This window comes from Lycium ferocissimum, chromosome 2, assembly GCF_029784015.1.
Source record: "Lycium ferocissimum isolate CSIRO_LF1 chromosome 2, AGI_CSIRO_Lferr_CH_V1, whole genome shotgun sequence".
NCBI classification, from domain to species: domain Eukaryota; kingdom Viridiplantae; phylum Streptophyta; class Magnoliopsida; order Solanales; family Solanaceae; genus Lycium; species Lycium ferocissimum.
Window position 1 is genome coordinate 66,223,724 of NC_081343.1, and position 17,595 is coordinate 66,241,318.

General features: G+C 34.8%; 2 protein-coding genes across 3 annotated transcripts; one reads left to right on the top strand and one right to left on the bottom strand.

The window, feature by feature from the left end:
* The first annotated feature begins 527 nt into the window (after positions 1–527).
* Positions 528–5,878, top strand: LOC132046908 (serine/threonine-protein kinase SRK2I). Its single transcript, XM_059437732.1, has 9 exons — positions 528–974; positions 2,622–2,696; positions 2,776–2,877; positions 2,958–3,011; positions 3,117–3,209; positions 3,384–3,476; positions 4,499–4,603; positions 4,690–4,788; positions 5,209–5,878. The coding sequence occupies exons 1-9, from the start codon at positions 807–809 to the stop codon at positions 5,476–5,478; spliced, it is 1,059 nt and encodes a 352-aa protein (XP_059293715.1). The 5' UTR covers positions 528–806; the 3' UTR covers positions 5,479–5,878.
* Positions 5,879–6,138: 260 nt separating this feature from the next.
* LOC132046907 (probable disease resistance protein At5g66900) lies at positions 6,139–11,737 on the bottom strand. 2 transcript variants are annotated; one of them, XM_059437731.1, is made up of 6 exons: positions 11,062–11,737; positions 10,852–11,025; positions 9,473–9,867; positions 8,498–8,868; positions 7,711–7,922; positions 6,139–7,625 (listed from the first exon to the last, which is right to left on the bottom strand). In XM_059437731.1, exons 1-6 carry the CDS (start codon positions 11,525–11,527, stop codon positions 6,790–6,792), a joined length of 2,454 nt encoding a protein of 817 aa, XP_059293714.1. In that variant the 5' UTR covers positions 11,528–11,737; the 3' UTR covers positions 6,139–6,789. The 2 variants fall into 2 exon arrangements, with proteins under 2 accessions (XP_059293714.1, XP_059293713.1); XM_059437730.1 differs by having other exon boundaries at positions 10,852–11,736.
* Between the last annotated feature and the right edge of the window lie 5,858 nt (positions 11,738–17,595).

Consider the following 17,595-nt stretch of genomic DNA (forward strand, 5'->3'; position numbering starts at 1 on the left):
CTCAAAACGAGGGTCACGCCAAAATGCACCATATCCATTTAGTGGTCATCATATAAAACCATGAGGCACAGTCCCTATTAGACAAAATTAACCAACAGAAAGGGCAAAAAATAATACAAAATAAAATTTTATAAAAAAGAATTAAAGAAAGAGACAAACACCAAAACAAAAGTGGGCAAATACAAGGAACATCTAATCAGTTGCTATCACAACTCGCAAATAAATCAATTATCAAAAGGTAGGATTTTTTTCCAAACGCCGTCGTTCTTAACGTCTATCTTATTAAGACCCGTGTGGATTGACTTATTTTAAGTGTTTTTAAATCAAAATAAGTTTAAAAACTTTTATATAGCGTACAAGTAAAATATGAAAGTATTTTTAAACACTTATTTTTAAATTAAAATATAATAAAAATAAGTTAAAAAGTTCTTTTAACTTGTGATAATCAGTTATAATGCCATCCAAACAGTCACTAAAACGACGGCGTTTGTTTCATCTGTTACCAACTTGTCGTCACTTTCTTCTTCCTCAATCCATTTCAACTGTTGCAGAGGTAGAAAGAGAAATTAATTAAAAAAAGGGCCAAACAGAAGATATTTTCATTACTTTGCCGACCATACACATAAAATATCTTTATTACCGGAAAAAGGTCAAAAAGAACGAAAAAACCACCGCCTTCCATTATAGCTGCTCTTTATCTGAGGGTAAAACCGACTTATCACTTCGATCACTGTTAGCTCCGGTAGCAAAGCAGTGGGATGTAAATCGAGCTCAGTGTTAAATCGCAAAAAGAAGAAGAAGAAGAAATGGATCGTGGGCCGGGTCCGAGTATGGATATGCCGATCATGCACGATAGTGACCGCTATGATTTTGTTAGAGATATCGGGTCGGGTAATTTTGGTGTTGCTAGGTTGATGACTGATAAACAGACTAAAGAGCTTGTTGCTGTTAAGTATATCGAAAGAGGCGATAAGGTTAGTTCATGTAATTAGTGTTTTTATCTGCTCTTGTTCAGAAATTTATATGCGATCAATGTTGCTGGTGTATATAAAAAGTATTTAGTTTTACTAAGTCTAGAGGTAAAATGGGAATAGGGGTACTTCTGAACTTATAATCTTAGATCTGTCTGTGATAGATTGTGAATGTTAAATGAGGTCGTTTTCGCTGGTGGGAGTTCCGTGAACTACTTTTTAGCAGATTTATTTATAACAGGTAATTGTGATAAGTTCGTTGAATTCTTTAACAGTTTAAAAGCATTGATTTCGTTAGTTCTGTTTTGGGAAATTATCAAATTATGTTATTTATCCAAAAGGAGCAGATTTTGCTTCAACTTTGTTTTCTGCTAGGTGTAGTAACATGTACCTCTTGGTAAGTTTTTTTGTACTGGGTAATTGGGTATTAGTTAATTTACTGCTCTAACTAGCAGTGCTTTGAGAAATCTGCTGGCTGTTTTTTCAAGAAAAGTTAACCTGGACTTAACTGGATTCCGGAAGCTTAGCTCAAGAGGTGAAAACTGTGCGAGATGATATAAGGAGACTACAATTCATACTGCAAAAAATACTAGGTGATTTCGTCCCATTTGTCCGAGTCTTGGTGGACAGACCGACAGAGTTACCTGGTACCTGCGATGGCGGGAGGTAGTAGGTATCTATGGAATTAGTGAGCAAGCTGAATTAGTGAGCAAGCTGGCCCGGACAACATAATGAGAAACAACTCATACCCCCAGATGTGAGACTTTATGACACCCATCCTCATGCCTAGGACTAGATATTTCGAGCGCATGTAAATGTCAGTCCAACATCATGGATGAGTCTGGTTCTGGTACCCTGTTAAAAGGTTGGGCTTAACTCAACTTCAAAAGTTATTTTAAGAGATGAGGATTGAACAAACTATATAAAGAGACTACAATACATACCCACAGCGAATTTGGGCCTCTAACATGGTTTGAGCATAGTTTTAGACAATAAGTGCGTGTGGAACCCTCATACTCATGTTTTTGACCATATCAGAGATTTCCATATGTAGATAATCTGAGGAGTAGGGAGTATTACAGTAAGATGAGTTATTCCAGTGGATTTTTAGTTGCAAGATGCATAGACTGTAATCCTTGTGTCTGGTCTTTTAGGCTGTATGCGTGCTTGTGTGTATTTAGGTATTACTTGTTAGTTGTTTTAAAACACTCATTGCAGGCTATATCACGTGCTCTACAGTTATGTTTTGCGTTAAGTTATTTGTGCTTTAACATGTTGATATTATTTTTTGACCTGCAGTTTACTAATAACATGTGTTTTCTCTGCAACGAAAAAGAGCTATTTGATATTTCTAATGATAAGCTGTGTTCTTTATCCAAGATAATAGTAGGAAAGAACTAATAGTAATAATAATGAAATAAATAAATATATAAAGAAATAAAACCATAAGCTGTGCTCAATCTTGATGAAGCTTTGTATTGGATTGTACTCCGATGCCTAAATGTCTAGTCTAATTGAGCCACTCCTAGTATCTCTCTTTTGCACATCAGATGAAAGGACCAATTCAACAGTATGATGACAAGTTCGTAGTGGGAATTATAAGCTTCATATGACACTGCTCATTTCTTCTCCCATTTTCTGGCTTTGCAGATAGATGAAAACGTTCAGCGGGAGATAATCAATCACAGGTCCCTGAGGCATCCTAACATAATTAGATTCAAAGAGGTTTGCCACTTTCTGCCCCTTTAGATCGTAGATAGGATTTTATATATGTATGACTGATCTGCTTAGAATTTTACTCTAGGTGATTCTAACGCCAACTCATCTAGCTATTGTGATGGAGTATGCATCTGGTGGGGAGCTTTTTGAGAGAATTTCTAATGCAGGGCGCTTCAATGAGGATGAGGTATTTAATCTGCTAATTATAGAACAGTGTGGATATAGTTGTGCAAGATTTCCGAGGTTACATAATGTCTTCCTGCACAGGCTCGCTTCTTTTTCCAGCAGCTTATATCTGGCGTCAGCTACTGTCACTCCATGGTAATGACTTCCTTGAAATGTTTACTCAATTTCTTTTAGTTTATTAAATATGGAGATCATATTGGAATTTTATTCAGCCTGTTTCTGTTGTATTTCTTCTTGAAGCAAGTATGTCATCGGGACTTGAAGCTGGAAAATACATTGCTTGATGGAAGCCCTGCTCCTCGGCTAAAAATTTGTGATTTTGGGTATTCTAAGGTACTAGGTCTCCCCCGTCATTAGCCATTCACAAGGCCACCTAGGTGGTCTGAATTTCATACAAAGATACATGTACATATCTGATTATACTGGGCGTGTTGTTGTTGTATACATGTACATATCTTTATACATATGTGTTCCCAATTTCTTAATCATGGCTTGCACCTTTTGCAGTCTTCTCTGCTGCATTCACAACCAAAATCAACAGTGGGAACTCCTGCTTATATTGCTCCAGAAGTTTTGTTGAGGCAAGAGTATGATGGCAAGGTAAATTGGTTTGATGCGCTATATAATAACAGTACTGACGCTTGTGTAAAAAAATAATAACAGCAAGTACCAATAATTTTTGTTGTGGAAATTCCTTTTATGATGCATATAAATCCTTCCTGCACATCTGAAGTGGGCTTTTCTTTGACTGACATTTATTGTCATCTGGAATGTCCAGCTGAGCATTCAGTAGATTGCTTGACTTGACACCCCCCCCCCCCCCCCCCCCCAAAAAAAAAAAACACAAGTACAGGGATAAGAAGAATCACATGATTCCCGATCGTGATAGAAGCTTAAATAGGATAGGAGTGCACAGGTTCACGACTGGACTGTTACCCACAAAAAAGCAATAAAGAGAAAAAAAAAAAAAAAAAAGAAAAAGAAAAAGAAAAAAGTAGACTATTAATTTAAGCAATCTTAAAAGTGCCTAAGCGAGCTTATAAAGTCCATATCTGGATCTTGTGTGTGTTTATATAGTGAAGGGATGCTGGGTTGCTGATGAAGGAGAAGTGGAAAGGAAGAACACTTTAAGGTCATAGTACAAAATATTGTAACTCGAATATAACTTTCTCCGTAACTTGCTTATGTAGGTCTGATGGTGGGTTTTATATAAGAAAGTATATTTCTGTTGTCTGAGTTAAGGTATCCGGTGGGTTTTACTTTAAGCAAGTTACGTGGAAAGTTGAGGTATATTCTAGTTATGAAATTTTGCGTTGCGACGTCCGGCTATAAAAGATTAGTTTAATTACCATCCATGAAATTTACCTTCAACCATGGCCTTATTACTGTTTTATTCTGTCTTCTTTCGAGGATAACATCTCAGGTGTTAATTCTGAGTATATGTTTAAGTTGTTCTTATCAAAAAAAAAAAAAAAAAAAAGGAGTATTATGTTTAATTTGTATTTTGATGTGTTGAGTACTTACTGTTTTAGTCTATTATTGTGGCTTACTTTTGTACTTTGTGTTATTTTGAAATGAAATTCAATCAACAGGAGAATGTCACAGATTGTTTTCTATTTCAGATTGCAGATGTGTGGTCGTGTGGGGTGACATTGTATGTCATGTTAGTGGGTGCTTACCCTTTTGAGGATCCTGATGAACCAAAAGATTTTCGCAAGACGATAAACGTACATCTTAATCATTGTCGTGACTTTGTTCCAATTTCTTTTGGATTTCTTATTACAAAAATTTTAACCCTGGCTTTGCTACACAGAGAATCCTGAGCGTGCAGTATTCTATTCCTGATAATATTCAGATATCTGAGGAATGTCGCCACTTAATCTCAAGGATCTTTGTTGGAGATCCAGCACAGGTTAGTGGGGTATTAATCAGTCGCGAAATGGGTAGATGGAGTTTTTGCATGTTTCTGTTGTGATTGCATTGGGACTTATGATCTGATCAAAGCTTTGCCTATTGTAGTAATTGCTGACCACCATCCAATTACATTGCTTTAGCATATGTGGTCCCAAGTCCCATCAGTCCTGTTTGACTGGCATGAAGTTGAAGAATATAATTTGACTCGTGTATTATACTTGTAATAGTAGGAAATACATACTCTTGTTAGAGGAACTTAAACTGGGATGAAGAGAACATTAACCAAAATTTGTAATTTCGTTAAGTGTGACAAACATTTTGAGATACTGTAAGAAGGGTGTCACATAATAGTCTCGACAGTAATATAGATTGTAGTCATCACTTATGCTTAATTCATCTTCATTTGCACTTGGCACAGAGGATCACAATGCCTGAAATCAGAAACCATGTATGGTTTTTAAAGAATCTTCCAGCAGATTTAATGGACGATAAGATGATTAGTGACCAGTTCGAAGAGCCCGACCAGCCAATGCAGAGCATAGATACGATCATGCAAATAATCTCTGAGGCAACAGTCCCACCAGTTGGCTTGTATAACTTGGAAATGATGGACGATGACATGGATGACTTGGATTCAGATCCTGATCTTGATATTGATAGCAGTGGGGAGATCATATATGCAATGTGAGTGCATGCCATGCTCATGAATAGAAAGTATCTGCAATCTTACAAGGACATTTCTGGATTATTGAACGCTAAGCAGCAAGAACATGGGGGTATTTTGCAATGCTTGTAATTAGTCAAGTTCTTATCCTGGAAGGGGCTTTTAGTGTGCCCACGAGTTATTTCTTCTATCGCTATAGGAGAAATTGACAGAAATATACTTGAGTTCAAAATCTCTTATAGTGTCATACAGTGAAGTTCTTTTGTAACTCTTGTACCTTGCTTATTTGCATTTGTGCAAACAAACCATGTGCTCTTTGTGGTTTTTGTAAGTTGAGATGCTTGTAGTCTTGGGGCTTGTGTATGACAGATGTTGTTAGCACAAATTTCCTTATCTGTATAGTTTAACTAGTCCTTCTGGTTGATGTTAAGCTTTCCTTAGTAGTAGAGCACGTTTTCCTACAATGGTCAAGTTACATCGAAGTCATTAACACAACTTTCATCCGCCTGAGGTTGTACCATGAGATGCGTTAGTAAATCTTTTCGCAAGAAATTATTGGGGTAATGATCCTTGAGGAACACAAACATCAAAAATCCTCAATTCCAAGCCAAGTCAGGTTTGGTTATATGAGTACTCACTGTCCACGATGCTTCATTTAAGTCTCTCTCAGTCCAATATTACATAAAAATAACCCATTTCATATTACGTAAGGATAACCACTCTTGGCAAATAATCCATAACATACTATCAAATACAGCAAGAAATTAGCCCCAAGAAGGTTCTTTGCTAATGAGTTCTATCTTCCTTTTGACAAAGAAGCTTTCTATATTACTATGGATTTTGCTTTTACATGCATAAAAAGGAATACATCAGGGTCAGGGTCCAAAGCCCTATCCAAATTTAAGGATGTAAATGGATGGTCCTTCCATAAAATCAATGTACTAGGTTCGTTATGAGCCTACCAAAGTTCAAACTTGCATTAGTCTACTGCACTATTAGCTTTTCTGCATTCCAACTCTAACGTCAGCTCCTAATAAGATGTCAATTCCTGACAGACGTATGAAGTGAAATGATCAATCTTGAGCTGCATCTTTCAAAATTCACTGACAGTAATATTGGAGAAAGTCCTTATGCGTTGGGATATATAGAACAGATGCAACAGTTATAGCTTCACCCATGGCTACCAGTTCAGCTCATTTTGTTCTAGTCGAAGTTGCCTCAAGAAACTTCCCTCGATTGTAGCTGTTGATCAAGTTATTCCAGTGTTTGCTTTGTACCATCCATCCATACTTGAGTTCCACCAAGGTAAGTTCTCTAACAGCATCTTACTTGAAATCAGAAAAATAATGATTTATGCAGCAAATTCAAATTGATGTCTTCCTTTATCACAGTGATTCTCAGATTCCCCAGATCTTCCTTAAAAGATTCCCATAAAGCAGCTGTTTCTTCATCACATACTACATCTTTCAACTGCACTAGTTTTAGCACAGAATTGGGCTTAAAACCCACGCGGCTTCCCATGCAGAAGGTCCTTAAAGAACATAGTTGATCCAAATCCGTTGGCAAGCAATCCATATTCACACAATCATATACATCAAGAAATTCCAATTTATTAAGCCTTACTACCGACTCTGGCAACTTAGCTAATTTTGTGCAAGAATGAAGCCTTAGTACTTCCAAATTTGTCAACTTCCCAAGCTCTATGGGAAGGGCAACCAGTTCATCACAATAACAGATGCTGAGCCTTTTAAGATCAACAAGATCACATATTTCAGCTGGTACTTCAACTAAATCGTTGCAGTACTCGATATTAATCTCTACGAGTTTTGGCCACATGTAAGGCATTGTGGAAGCAGAGTTTTCAAATGCCTCCCCGATTTCACACATGATCAGGGAGATTTTGAGCAAATTTGGTAGCTGCAAATTGGCTGTGAAAATGGATGTAACAGAGATGCGTTCCAGGTTAATTCTCTTAAGATTGAGCAGAGAACAAAACTGAAAGTTATTCAATTTGGCTGAGAAGAAACCATTATTTGTCACAATCAGAGTCTTCAATTGGTTCATTTGCTTTATAAAAGGGGGTAAGTTATAGGTCCTTGTTTCAAAGTTTAATACAAGGACTTCAACTTTAGGAAATTTCACGTCATACCACTCGGAGGAGAAAGATTCATCTGCAATTCGAATTCATGATGTGGTAACTAAGTAACAGAGAAAAGATAAAGAAAATCTGCCGAAGACAAGGGATGAATAACAAACCTGAGATTATAGACAAAACCTCTGCTTGAAGCGGTTGAAATATTTGGTCAAACCACCACCTAGGAAAGTCATTCCCCTTGATGTTGATATATATTCTCGTTCTCTCTTCTACCGGCTTCTCATCACACTGGTGGATGACCAGTTCTCTCAGCATATCATGCTGCTGTATGTAATCCAAGTTATGTAAGCCAACAACTGCTGGTGCATCCTTTCTGTGAATTGGCATGAACCAAGTTTAATCAGATATTGGAAAATTAATCTATTCAAGGATATCAGATAAGTTCAACGATCAGCACAGAAGAAGTTGAGTATACAAAAAGGTGGAACCAGAATAAAGAAGGGTTTTTTTTCATTTCTGGCCCGTCGGCCGAAATTAATTACGGAAGCTAGTCAAAATATACAAAACATGTGCACTGATTATGTATATTCTATGTAAATTTATATTTAAATATACAAAACCTATACATTTGCTGGATTTTTTATAAATTAGATCACTGAAAGGCATTGGACGGTAATTATCTCTAAGCCAGCCACTGGAATGTTCTAAAGTTCCAACTGAGTGCCAATTCTTCTTATCTCATGAAACTTAATTATTTTCTTCAAAATTATTTAGAAAGTGGAATAGAATATTTCAATGCTTCAGCACATTAAATACTGATGCACACAAACAGATAGCAAGCGTGTACATGTGACCAATAAAAATTCTAGACTTGGTTCCACGTAGTGGTTACATATATGAACTAGCAAACACAGTGCAGTTTCAAGAAAAAATTGAAGCCATTTATACCTTGCAAGGGCGAGATTAACCAGGTTTTGTGAAGAAAGTTCAAAGAAGATGGCCATCGCTTTCATGCCATCTTCATCAAGATTGTATCGTTCCACCCACATATCCAAAAGAGCAGCAGGATGAATTCTTTGATCTTCAGGAAATGATCCTAAATCCAGGTAGCAGTCTCTTAATCTGTTGCAATGAACGTTTTCATCCAAGGCATCAATGCTGGCTTGCAAAGAACGAAGCAGATCATTCTCAGTAGGGAAGAGAATTTGTCTTTTAGACTGCATCATTACTCTGTTAAACCATATCACCTCAGGCTGGCCACACAATGAACGGCCTACAACTCTTAGAGCCAGTGGAAAACCGCCACAACTGCTCACCACCTGCCATCATTTAGATCCACAAAGCAGAGAACTTTATAAGTTATATGAATTGTTCTTTTTTTTTTTTTTTTTTTTTTTTGGTGTGTGGTGGGGGCAGTGGTTCTCCTATTTAGAAATCAGACCTGCATTATTTAGCAAAGATGCTGTTGAATTTTAAAAGATGGTGGAGCAGCAAGGAGATTAAAAAGGGCGGCCCGGTGCATTTCTGCAAGAGGCTATTTCCACGGCTCGAACCCATGACCTTTTGGGTCACATGGCAGCAACTTGACCAATTACGCTAAGGCTCTTCTTCAGCAAGGAGATTAAAAATGGTTGAAAAGACTTTAAATAGAACTTAAAAACAAAAAATCTGCAGAATAAGATTCAAAAAGCTATAATGTCTCAACTAAACTTATTTAACTAAATCTAAATTAAAACAAAGACTTCTCCTATAACTAAACTACTTATCATTCTAGTAAATCAGCAGTAAAAGAAGCAAATTTCAACTGTTGCATTTTCACTCTTTTATGTTTCAAGCACATGCACAATAGCGTATACATTTCACATGAATTCATAACCAAATAATTACTCAAAAAGACCTTTGTAAACGAAGATGGTCTTTTACCTTATGAACAAGATCAAGTGGCACATTAGGGGTGCTATCTTTAAAAGCAGAAGCGCAGAAGAGAGCATTTGCATGGTTCTCTCTCAAAAGATCTAATTTATATGTATAAAATTTTGGAAGCACAACTCTCGAAGTGACCAAAACCTTAAATCCAGGTATCTGAAATCTAAGTTTCTCGATGACGAACTCTGATTCAGACCAAACATCATCCAGCACCAGCAATACAGGTTGAGATGTACTTCTCCTAAGGAGGTTCTTGAGTTGGTTGATTGAAACTTCCTCAGATGCAAACTCTGGCACCTTACAGTCTTTCGTCTCAAAAACTTCCGCAACAATGCGCTTGATGTTTGGTGTTTTTGTAACAGTGACAAAAAAGATGCCCCCCCTGTATTTGGCTGTTAAGAGACAATTAGATCAAATATGCTGAAGTTCAGCAAGAAGCTTAGTATAACATAAGAACATGATGCAACATTACATGTCAACTAGTCTGGCCATAATTTCAGTATTCTGTGTATAGCTATGGATTTACCAAAAAAAAAATAAAAAAAAATTCTTCTTTATGGGATGATCAGCAAGCTAGTCTTTAGGTACAAGGGGCCAATTCCACATACATCAGAAGGAAATTGTAACACCAGAGGAAAAGGAAAAGCTATACAACTGCATATGGATACAGTAAATCGCAACCCAGAACACAAATTCTATTTTCCTTTTACTTTGCCTAAAAAAAAAAAAAATGATGTTTGTGTGAAATATTCAAGTGGTTCTATGTAATCATAAAACTAAAAGGCATACACATTAGAATTCAACTGATAAACCGACAGAGTAAGAATCGATAAAGCCATGAAGAAATTGATCCAGCTAGCCTTCAAGTTCATGCCATTCTAAGACAAAGGGGGAGTATTAGCTAACTGAAATTACAAAGGAATACAAGTAGTTTCTTCCAAAGGAGATCACGGAATTACTAATAGACCGTTTTGCCAAGAGATTATTCACTCTTTTTCGGAATAATTTTTCACTTTATGTCAAAATCAGTGTTTGGTTATAAAATTTTGAAATCCAACTTGGAGTTGGATTCCAAATTTGGAAAAGTGCTCCAAATCCGTTTTCCAACTCCATCTTCATAAATTCCAAATAAAGTGCTTTGTTCTCTCCTTTGCAAAAAGTATAACCAAACACATTTCCATTTTCAACACCAACTTCACAAATTCCAAATAATTAAAGTGAGAAATATTTGGAATCTATGGCCAAACGCCTACTAAAAAAACAAGTTCACAATTATTGACATACATGGCATGCATCTTACAAACTAGAAAGGACTAATTTAACAGCAATAACAGTGTAATATACATTTTAAATGACAAAAGATAAAAATGCAATACCTTTGATATCATCCTGTTGACAAACCATAGCTGCCAAAGTAGTCTTACCACAGCCAGCAGGAGCAGAAAGAACCACCACTTGATCTTTCTCATCAAGCAGCTTCAATTTCAATTCTTGAAGTGGCACTTCAAATCCAAACACAGAATCAGGAACTTGGGGCACATCAGACCATCCTGTAAACCCATTTCCATTTGAGCTGCCAACACTACTACCCGACCCCATCAACGACATATTTCTCATCATCGAGTGAACCTCGTCCAATTTCTTATCATGTTTTTTACACTCAACCAGAATCTTTTTAGTATCCCAACAAACCTGAATTAAACCATGAAACTGGCAGAGCTTCACCAGTGAATTTTCCAACTTGGTCAGTTTCCTGGAGTAGTTCAATCTTTTAAAGGCGTCGTAGCATTTAGTCTTGGAACACTTGTGAACTAGCTCTTCACCTTTCACGAGCAGGTTCCTGAACATTTCTATTTGTACGTCTTTCCCGTCTAAGGCTTTGCTTAGCGTTTCAATGTCCGAGAATACTGGTGCGAGACCATGTAATGTCTCCTTCAAGCTGACGAATTTGGAACGGAAAGTGGCGATGTTTCTGGCAACATCAAAAACTGCTTTGTATAGTATGTCAAAGACTGGACCAAGAGCAGCTCCTCCCACGAGACTCGCGGCCATTGCTGAACTTAGCGGGGGAGCTAGGATTTTTAGGAAGAGGTTCAAAAATATCAAGTTGTAAACACACGAAGAAGTCAAAAATAATTTTAACTAGTGTAATTTTTAGGTTCGGATGAACCCTCGGCCCAACCTAGCTCCGCCCCCCGGCTGAACTGCGAAGTGGCTTAATCTGGTTAAGTCTTGGTGAAGAGAGTGTGCACTAAAGTACTAATAAAGGGTCGTCTTGTAGAGTTTAAGCATTGATAGTGGTGCAGTGCTGAGAAAGATCATACGAAAAGAGACAGCAATTGGTCGGAAATTTCGACTTTCGTCCTTTAACTGAATTTGGTGGCAATATAAAGTTCTTAGTCAAGAATTTGTCCACTTGGCTGTTGCTTGGAAACAACGTGTATAGTTGTAGTCGTTATTACTCCCCTGATTCGATTTTACAAGGTGTCGTTTTCTTTAAAACAGAATTATCATCTAAAACAAGTTAAATATTTTTGTGGCCATGGATAGCTCATTAAGGGATTGGTTGGTTATGAGGATTAAGATACTAATTTCGGTATAAAACTTAGGATTATATTTGTTAAGGTATGTGTTTTGAATTAGCTAAAACAGGTATTAAATACTGTATTATTAAAATCTTTGCGTTATCTATTACATATAGAATGTTGGATTATAAATTTGGAATTTTAATCCCGATAACATCACTGTTCCGAACCAAATGATCACTGAAGATAAAATTAAAAGCCTAAAATTGAATTATTTTTCAATATAGAACAATAGCATTTCTTTTTGACAAAGAAAAATGTGTCACATAAGGAGTAAGATTTGTCCGAGACTTCTTGTTATTATACCCACAACTTAAGTAATTACATAATTTGATAATTAGATAGACGCTTTTATTCATAACGTAATTACAAGATAATTCTTAATGTCACACTATTTGTTATCATGCATATAACACTTAACTCTGAATTGTTGATAAATATAAAAAGAACTTTCTAGTCCACTCAAAAAGAATAACAGTTGTTGATCCCAATAATTTTGTGAAGTGATAATTACATAGACTAAGGATTTTTTTTTTTTTTTTTATAAAATGTAAACTAAATATTAAGTAGTTATAAAAAATTAAATAAGCATTTTTATATGAACAAGTAAATAATCTCTAATTAGTGAATAATGTATGTTATTTAAGAGATGTTAGATTTTATCAATTACTAGATACTTAAATAAACAAAATTTTCCGCCAAAAATACCACTTAAATAATTACAATGAGGTAACAAAAATTTCAAATAACAAATGTTGTTTTTCAAAAAATAATATCTTTATTTTAAATAGTTAATAAGAGACCCAACTGTTAATTAAATTTCTTACCAACTCATGTGAATATAAGCTAAAACTTATAATTTGTTTTATTTATAAACTAATAAAAGATATATATGAAGCATGTAATAAATTTTTTACAGAAAATATTCAAACTCAGGATATATATATATATATATATTTGAAGAGGAATTACATAAGAAATTTTGAAACTTCGCCATTTATATGTAATTACATTACATAACTAGTTTTCGAACACGTACATTGCATGTGTATTCTATATTAGTAGGTACAAACTTTTCAATATAACTGAAATATTATTAAAACATGTGCATGAGATACAAAACATTTAAAGGAAAAAAAATATAAGCTAGGATTAATATTAAAGCAAACTTAAAAGCAGATCTCAAATCGATCGGAATAAAAAGATATCGATCAATTGTCAAAAAAATAGCAATGAGACGTAAACATATACACTTTCAAATGCAAAGAAAGTAAAACATAGATGCTAATTAGCCAACTTGTAGTCCCATTCACCCAATCACTTTTACATTCTACGCTCATCTTCACAAATTTTTATAATTTATCCTGAAAAAAAAAAAAAAAAGAAGCTTTACTAATAGTTAGTTAGAGCTAAACATGAAAAAAATAATAATTTATTAATAGTTAGAATAAAAGTCACATAGTGCTAAACATGGTTCGAAACGAAAAATATTATTTCAGAGGATTAGGGCCGATTGGCATTGTAAATTTAACATTAGAACAACAATTACAGCCGTTTGTCAGATATAGTTTTTGAAAAGAGTGAAGTATTACTCTTATATTCACAATCACAATCCTAATAGTAAATCAATTAAGTGTAAAGTGAAGCTGGATTGAAATTCAAAAAGGAGGACAAAGTTGGATTTTACGGAAGAACAACTTTAAGCAAGACCAAAAATTAAAATGATGAGTTTGGTGGATGCAATCTTCTGTGATTATTTTAGTTTTATATTTTTATATCTAACATTAAAAAATTTCACACAAAAAACTTTGCTCGAGGAGTAGTGGATATATTCTACTTCTATTACAAGAGAATTAGATGAAATGGATTACCAAAATGCACATAGACAGACCAAATTTAATTGTCGCAGCCTGCAGTTTGACCGCTCTTCTGTTGAAAGAGCCGAAGAAGAATACTTAGTAAATGAGTTTTCCATGAATATATTGGATGATTTTTCATAAGTGATTGAATTAGGAAGCAGAAAAGTCACCAAAGTGACGGTTAAATTTCTCCATTTTTAATGCCTAAAGGGTATATCCATTAAAACAAGGTAACACTGGTACATTGTACACTAATATAAATATAAAAGTAATAAATTTAACAATCAACAAAAGTTAGTTGGGGATTACAGTTACTAAAAACAAATGTCTAAATTTAATGCATAATATGAATGTGATGCAAGGATTAACTTTATCTCTTATCAAATGCCTAAATTTAATGCATACAATGAACGTGCATGATGCAAGGATTAACTTTATCTCTTATTTAATTTTATAGTGTATATTAAAATATTTGTACAAAAATATAATTGAAGTAGTGCTTACTTGAAGGACAAAAATGTCGTTCAATATTTAAAGGATGTACAATTTGGTCTTTCAACTTTTTACTAAGAGGCTTCCTACTTATAGACTTCCTACCATGTCAAGACTTGTAATGAAATTATGCATTAATGTGTAATAAACAATGAAATAAAGAAGAGATAATGAAAAGATCATTTCTATATGGGGAAATTTCGTAAAATATACAATTTGCTCACTTACATTGCAAAAAATAATCCAAAATTTATATTGCAAAGCTTTAGCCTAAAAATACTTTTATACGGGCAATTCGCAGGAATGCCCTAATTTTGGGAGGGTCTTTAATTTTTGCCCTCAAACTGATGATCTTTAATTTTTATTCTTCGCCTAATACCATAAGGTTTAGGGTTTGAATCCGACTCAGTTAAAAATAAAATTCGTAAGGCAAAGTTTTGCAGCAAACTTAAGCCTACTCGGGCCAAAGTTAGGCCTGCAGGTAGAATTTTGCCTGCTTGAGGCAGAGTTTCGAACTCTACCTTCAGGTAGAGTTTTGGGCAAAACTCTGCCTTAAAATTCTGCATTAAGGTAGAGTCTTGAAGGCAAAATTCTGCCTTGCGAATCCAAACCTCTGCCTTACGAAATTCCTTCTTTTATTTACTGAGTTGGGTTCGAACTCAGAACCTTGGGGTATTAGGCGAAGGGCAAAAATTAAAGACCACCAATTTGAGGGGCAAAAATTAAAGACCACCCCAAAGAAGGGCAATCCGCGCAAAAAAAATGCTTTTATATAGTGTTATACACTTATATACAAAAGACATGTACATTATGTATATAGGTATTTGAAGGTGTATAATGTGTAGGTATATACACTAAAAATATAATTATACAATATTATACAGGAAAATACGTATACATATTTATACACAATTATACAATATTGTATAAGTAGGTATAAAACATAGATCTGGACTGATTACATTATGTATATGGGTATATAAACATGTATAAAATGAACGTGCATGATGCAAGGATTAACTTTATCTCTTATTTAATTTTGTAGTGCATATTAAAATATTTGTACAAAAATATAAATGAAGCAGTGCTTACTTAAAGGACAAAAATGTCGTTCAATATTTAAAGGACGTACAATTTTGTCTTTCAACTTTTTTACTAAGGGGCTTCCTACTTATAGACTTCCTACCATCTCAAGACTTGTAATGAAATTCTGCATTAATGTGTAATAAACAATGAAATAAAGAAGAGATAATGAAAAGATCATTTTTATATGGAGAAATTTCAGAAATATACAATTTGCTTAGTTACATTGCAAAAAAATAACCCAAAACTTACATTGCAAAGCTTTAGCCTAATAACACATTTATACAGTGTTATACACTTATATACAAAAGACAGTTACATTATGTATATAGGTGTTTGAAGGTGTATAATGTGTAGGTATATACACTAAAAAAATATAATTATGCAATATCATACACGAAAATACGCACATATACACATTTATACACAATTATACAATGTTGTATAAGTAGGTATAAAACATAGATCTGGACTGATTACATTATGTATATGGGTGTATAAACCTGTATAGAGGTGTGTCTACACCCATGTACGATATTATACACTATTATACACCCATTACCCCAGTACCTACCGGTTTCTCCACCTCCGGCGACTTCCCCACCGTAGGCGCGACCCGAGATTTCTCGCAGAAACTCATCATCGGAGCTCCGTCGTGCAACAACCACAACGCCGCCGCCGCAACATTTTTTGTAAGATTTGAAAATATGGGTCAATTTTGATAGCATTGTTACACTAAAAACATAGGGTGTAGTTTTCTCTTTTCATATTCATCATCCAAACCTAAAATGATACGATAAAGAATACATTCAACTCTTAAAGAGCAAACCGTGGGATTATAATCATTAAAGACCAGTAAATTCTTCAGTTTACCTAGCTAGTACAATTTATTGTAAAATAATTTACTCCCTCCGTTCACTTTTACTTGTTCACTTTGGACTTTTCACGCTGTTTAAAAAAATAATAAATAAAGCGCATAATTTACCAATTTACCCATAATTGGTGCATATTTTTATTGGATTTGAAAAAATAATTTGAAGCGAGTATTTAATACTATAGGTAAAACAGGAAGAAAAAAGTTGTCGTATCTTGATATGCAAAAAATGAAAAGTAAAAATGAAAATCTATTTTTGAAATAGTGAACAAGTAAAAGTAAAAGTAAAATCCATTTCATAATAAGTGACTTTTTAGGCTTTTCATTTTGTTTCAAAATAAGTGGTGCTTTAGAATTTCAAGATGAAATTGATCTTCTTCTTTCAAAATGACCCTTATTTACATAATCAAAAATCATTAAACTTTTCTTTTTCTAGGCATTTAATTATGGATAAGTTAGTAAAAATACTCCTAATTTTTTAGGAGTGAGCACTTTCTTAAGGGGTGTGCATAAGCCTAAAAGTCACTTATTATGGAATGGAGGGAGTATATTTCCGTAAATGAAATATTACTACTATTTAATTAGATTTTAATTTAGTGGAGGGGTAAAATGGTAATTAGGTAGGAGCTTGCCACTTTTAGTGTTATATGATTACCTGAAATTCGTAACTCATCCTTAAGAATTGAAGAGCATAAATGCATCTTTTCAATTTAAGTTGTGAATGCGAGCGAATTTTTATAGGGCAATTGTCACTACTTCTTGATCCGAACTTGGGTAATCTATTCATGACCAAAATGAAGCTTGAATGAAACTAAGTGGAGGTCCGAACTAGCTCATGTTGAAGAATCAACAAATGCCTTGTGGTTTGGAGTGAAATGTCATTCGAACTGAGAGCCAGCATGTCTTCCCGAAATGCGTTGAGGCGCAATACAGACTTGCATTCAATTCAGTGTCACTTGGCTAGACAAACAAGCCATCAGGTTTGGGAATGCCTGCATGATAACCGCAGGTAATGGAGTACACGAATTTTGCGCGAAACCAATAAAGATCTTGCGTAGAGCACAAGCCTCCGACAGAAATTTGCAATCAAACCAAATCGCTTTCTGCATAGCCAATTAAGATACGAAGGAAGGCCCTCCCACAAAACTAATGTACTGAACTTTCTTTTTAGCCTCCCAAAGTTCAAATTCACATTGGTTTGCTGTGCCAACTGCTACTAGCTTTTAT

What these genes read in the sequence shown, in the direction of transcription:
- LOC132046908 (XM_059437732.1), top strand. Translation starts at nt 807, where the DNA reads ATGGATCGTGGGCCGGGTCCGAGTATGGATATGCCGATCATGCACGAT. An exon ending in ATATCGAAAGAGGCGATAAG is followed by an intron (nt 975 to 2,621) that starts GTTAGTTCATGT and finishes CTGGCTTTGCAG; the next exon opens with ATAGATGAAAACGTTCAGCG. An exon ending in ATTTTCGCAAGACGATAAAC is followed by an intron (nt 4,604 to 4,689) that starts GTACATCTTAAT and finishes TTTGCTACACAG; the next exon opens with AGAATCCTGAGCGTGCAGTA.
- LOC132046907 (XM_059437730.1), bottom strand. Translation starts at nt 11,527, where the DNA reads ATGGCCGCGAGTCTCGTGGGAGGAGCTGCTCTTGGTCCAGTCTTTGAC. An exon ending in CACTTGATCTTGTTCATAAG is followed by an intron (nt 8,869 to 9,472) that starts GTAAAAGACCAT and finishes AAATGATGGCAG; the next exon opens with GTGGTGAGCAGTTGTGGCGG. An exon ending in GGTTTTGTCTATAATCTCAG is followed by an intron (nt 7,626 to 7,710) that starts GTTTGTTATTCA and finishes TTCGAATTGCAG; the next exon opens with ATGAATCTTTCTCCTCCGAG.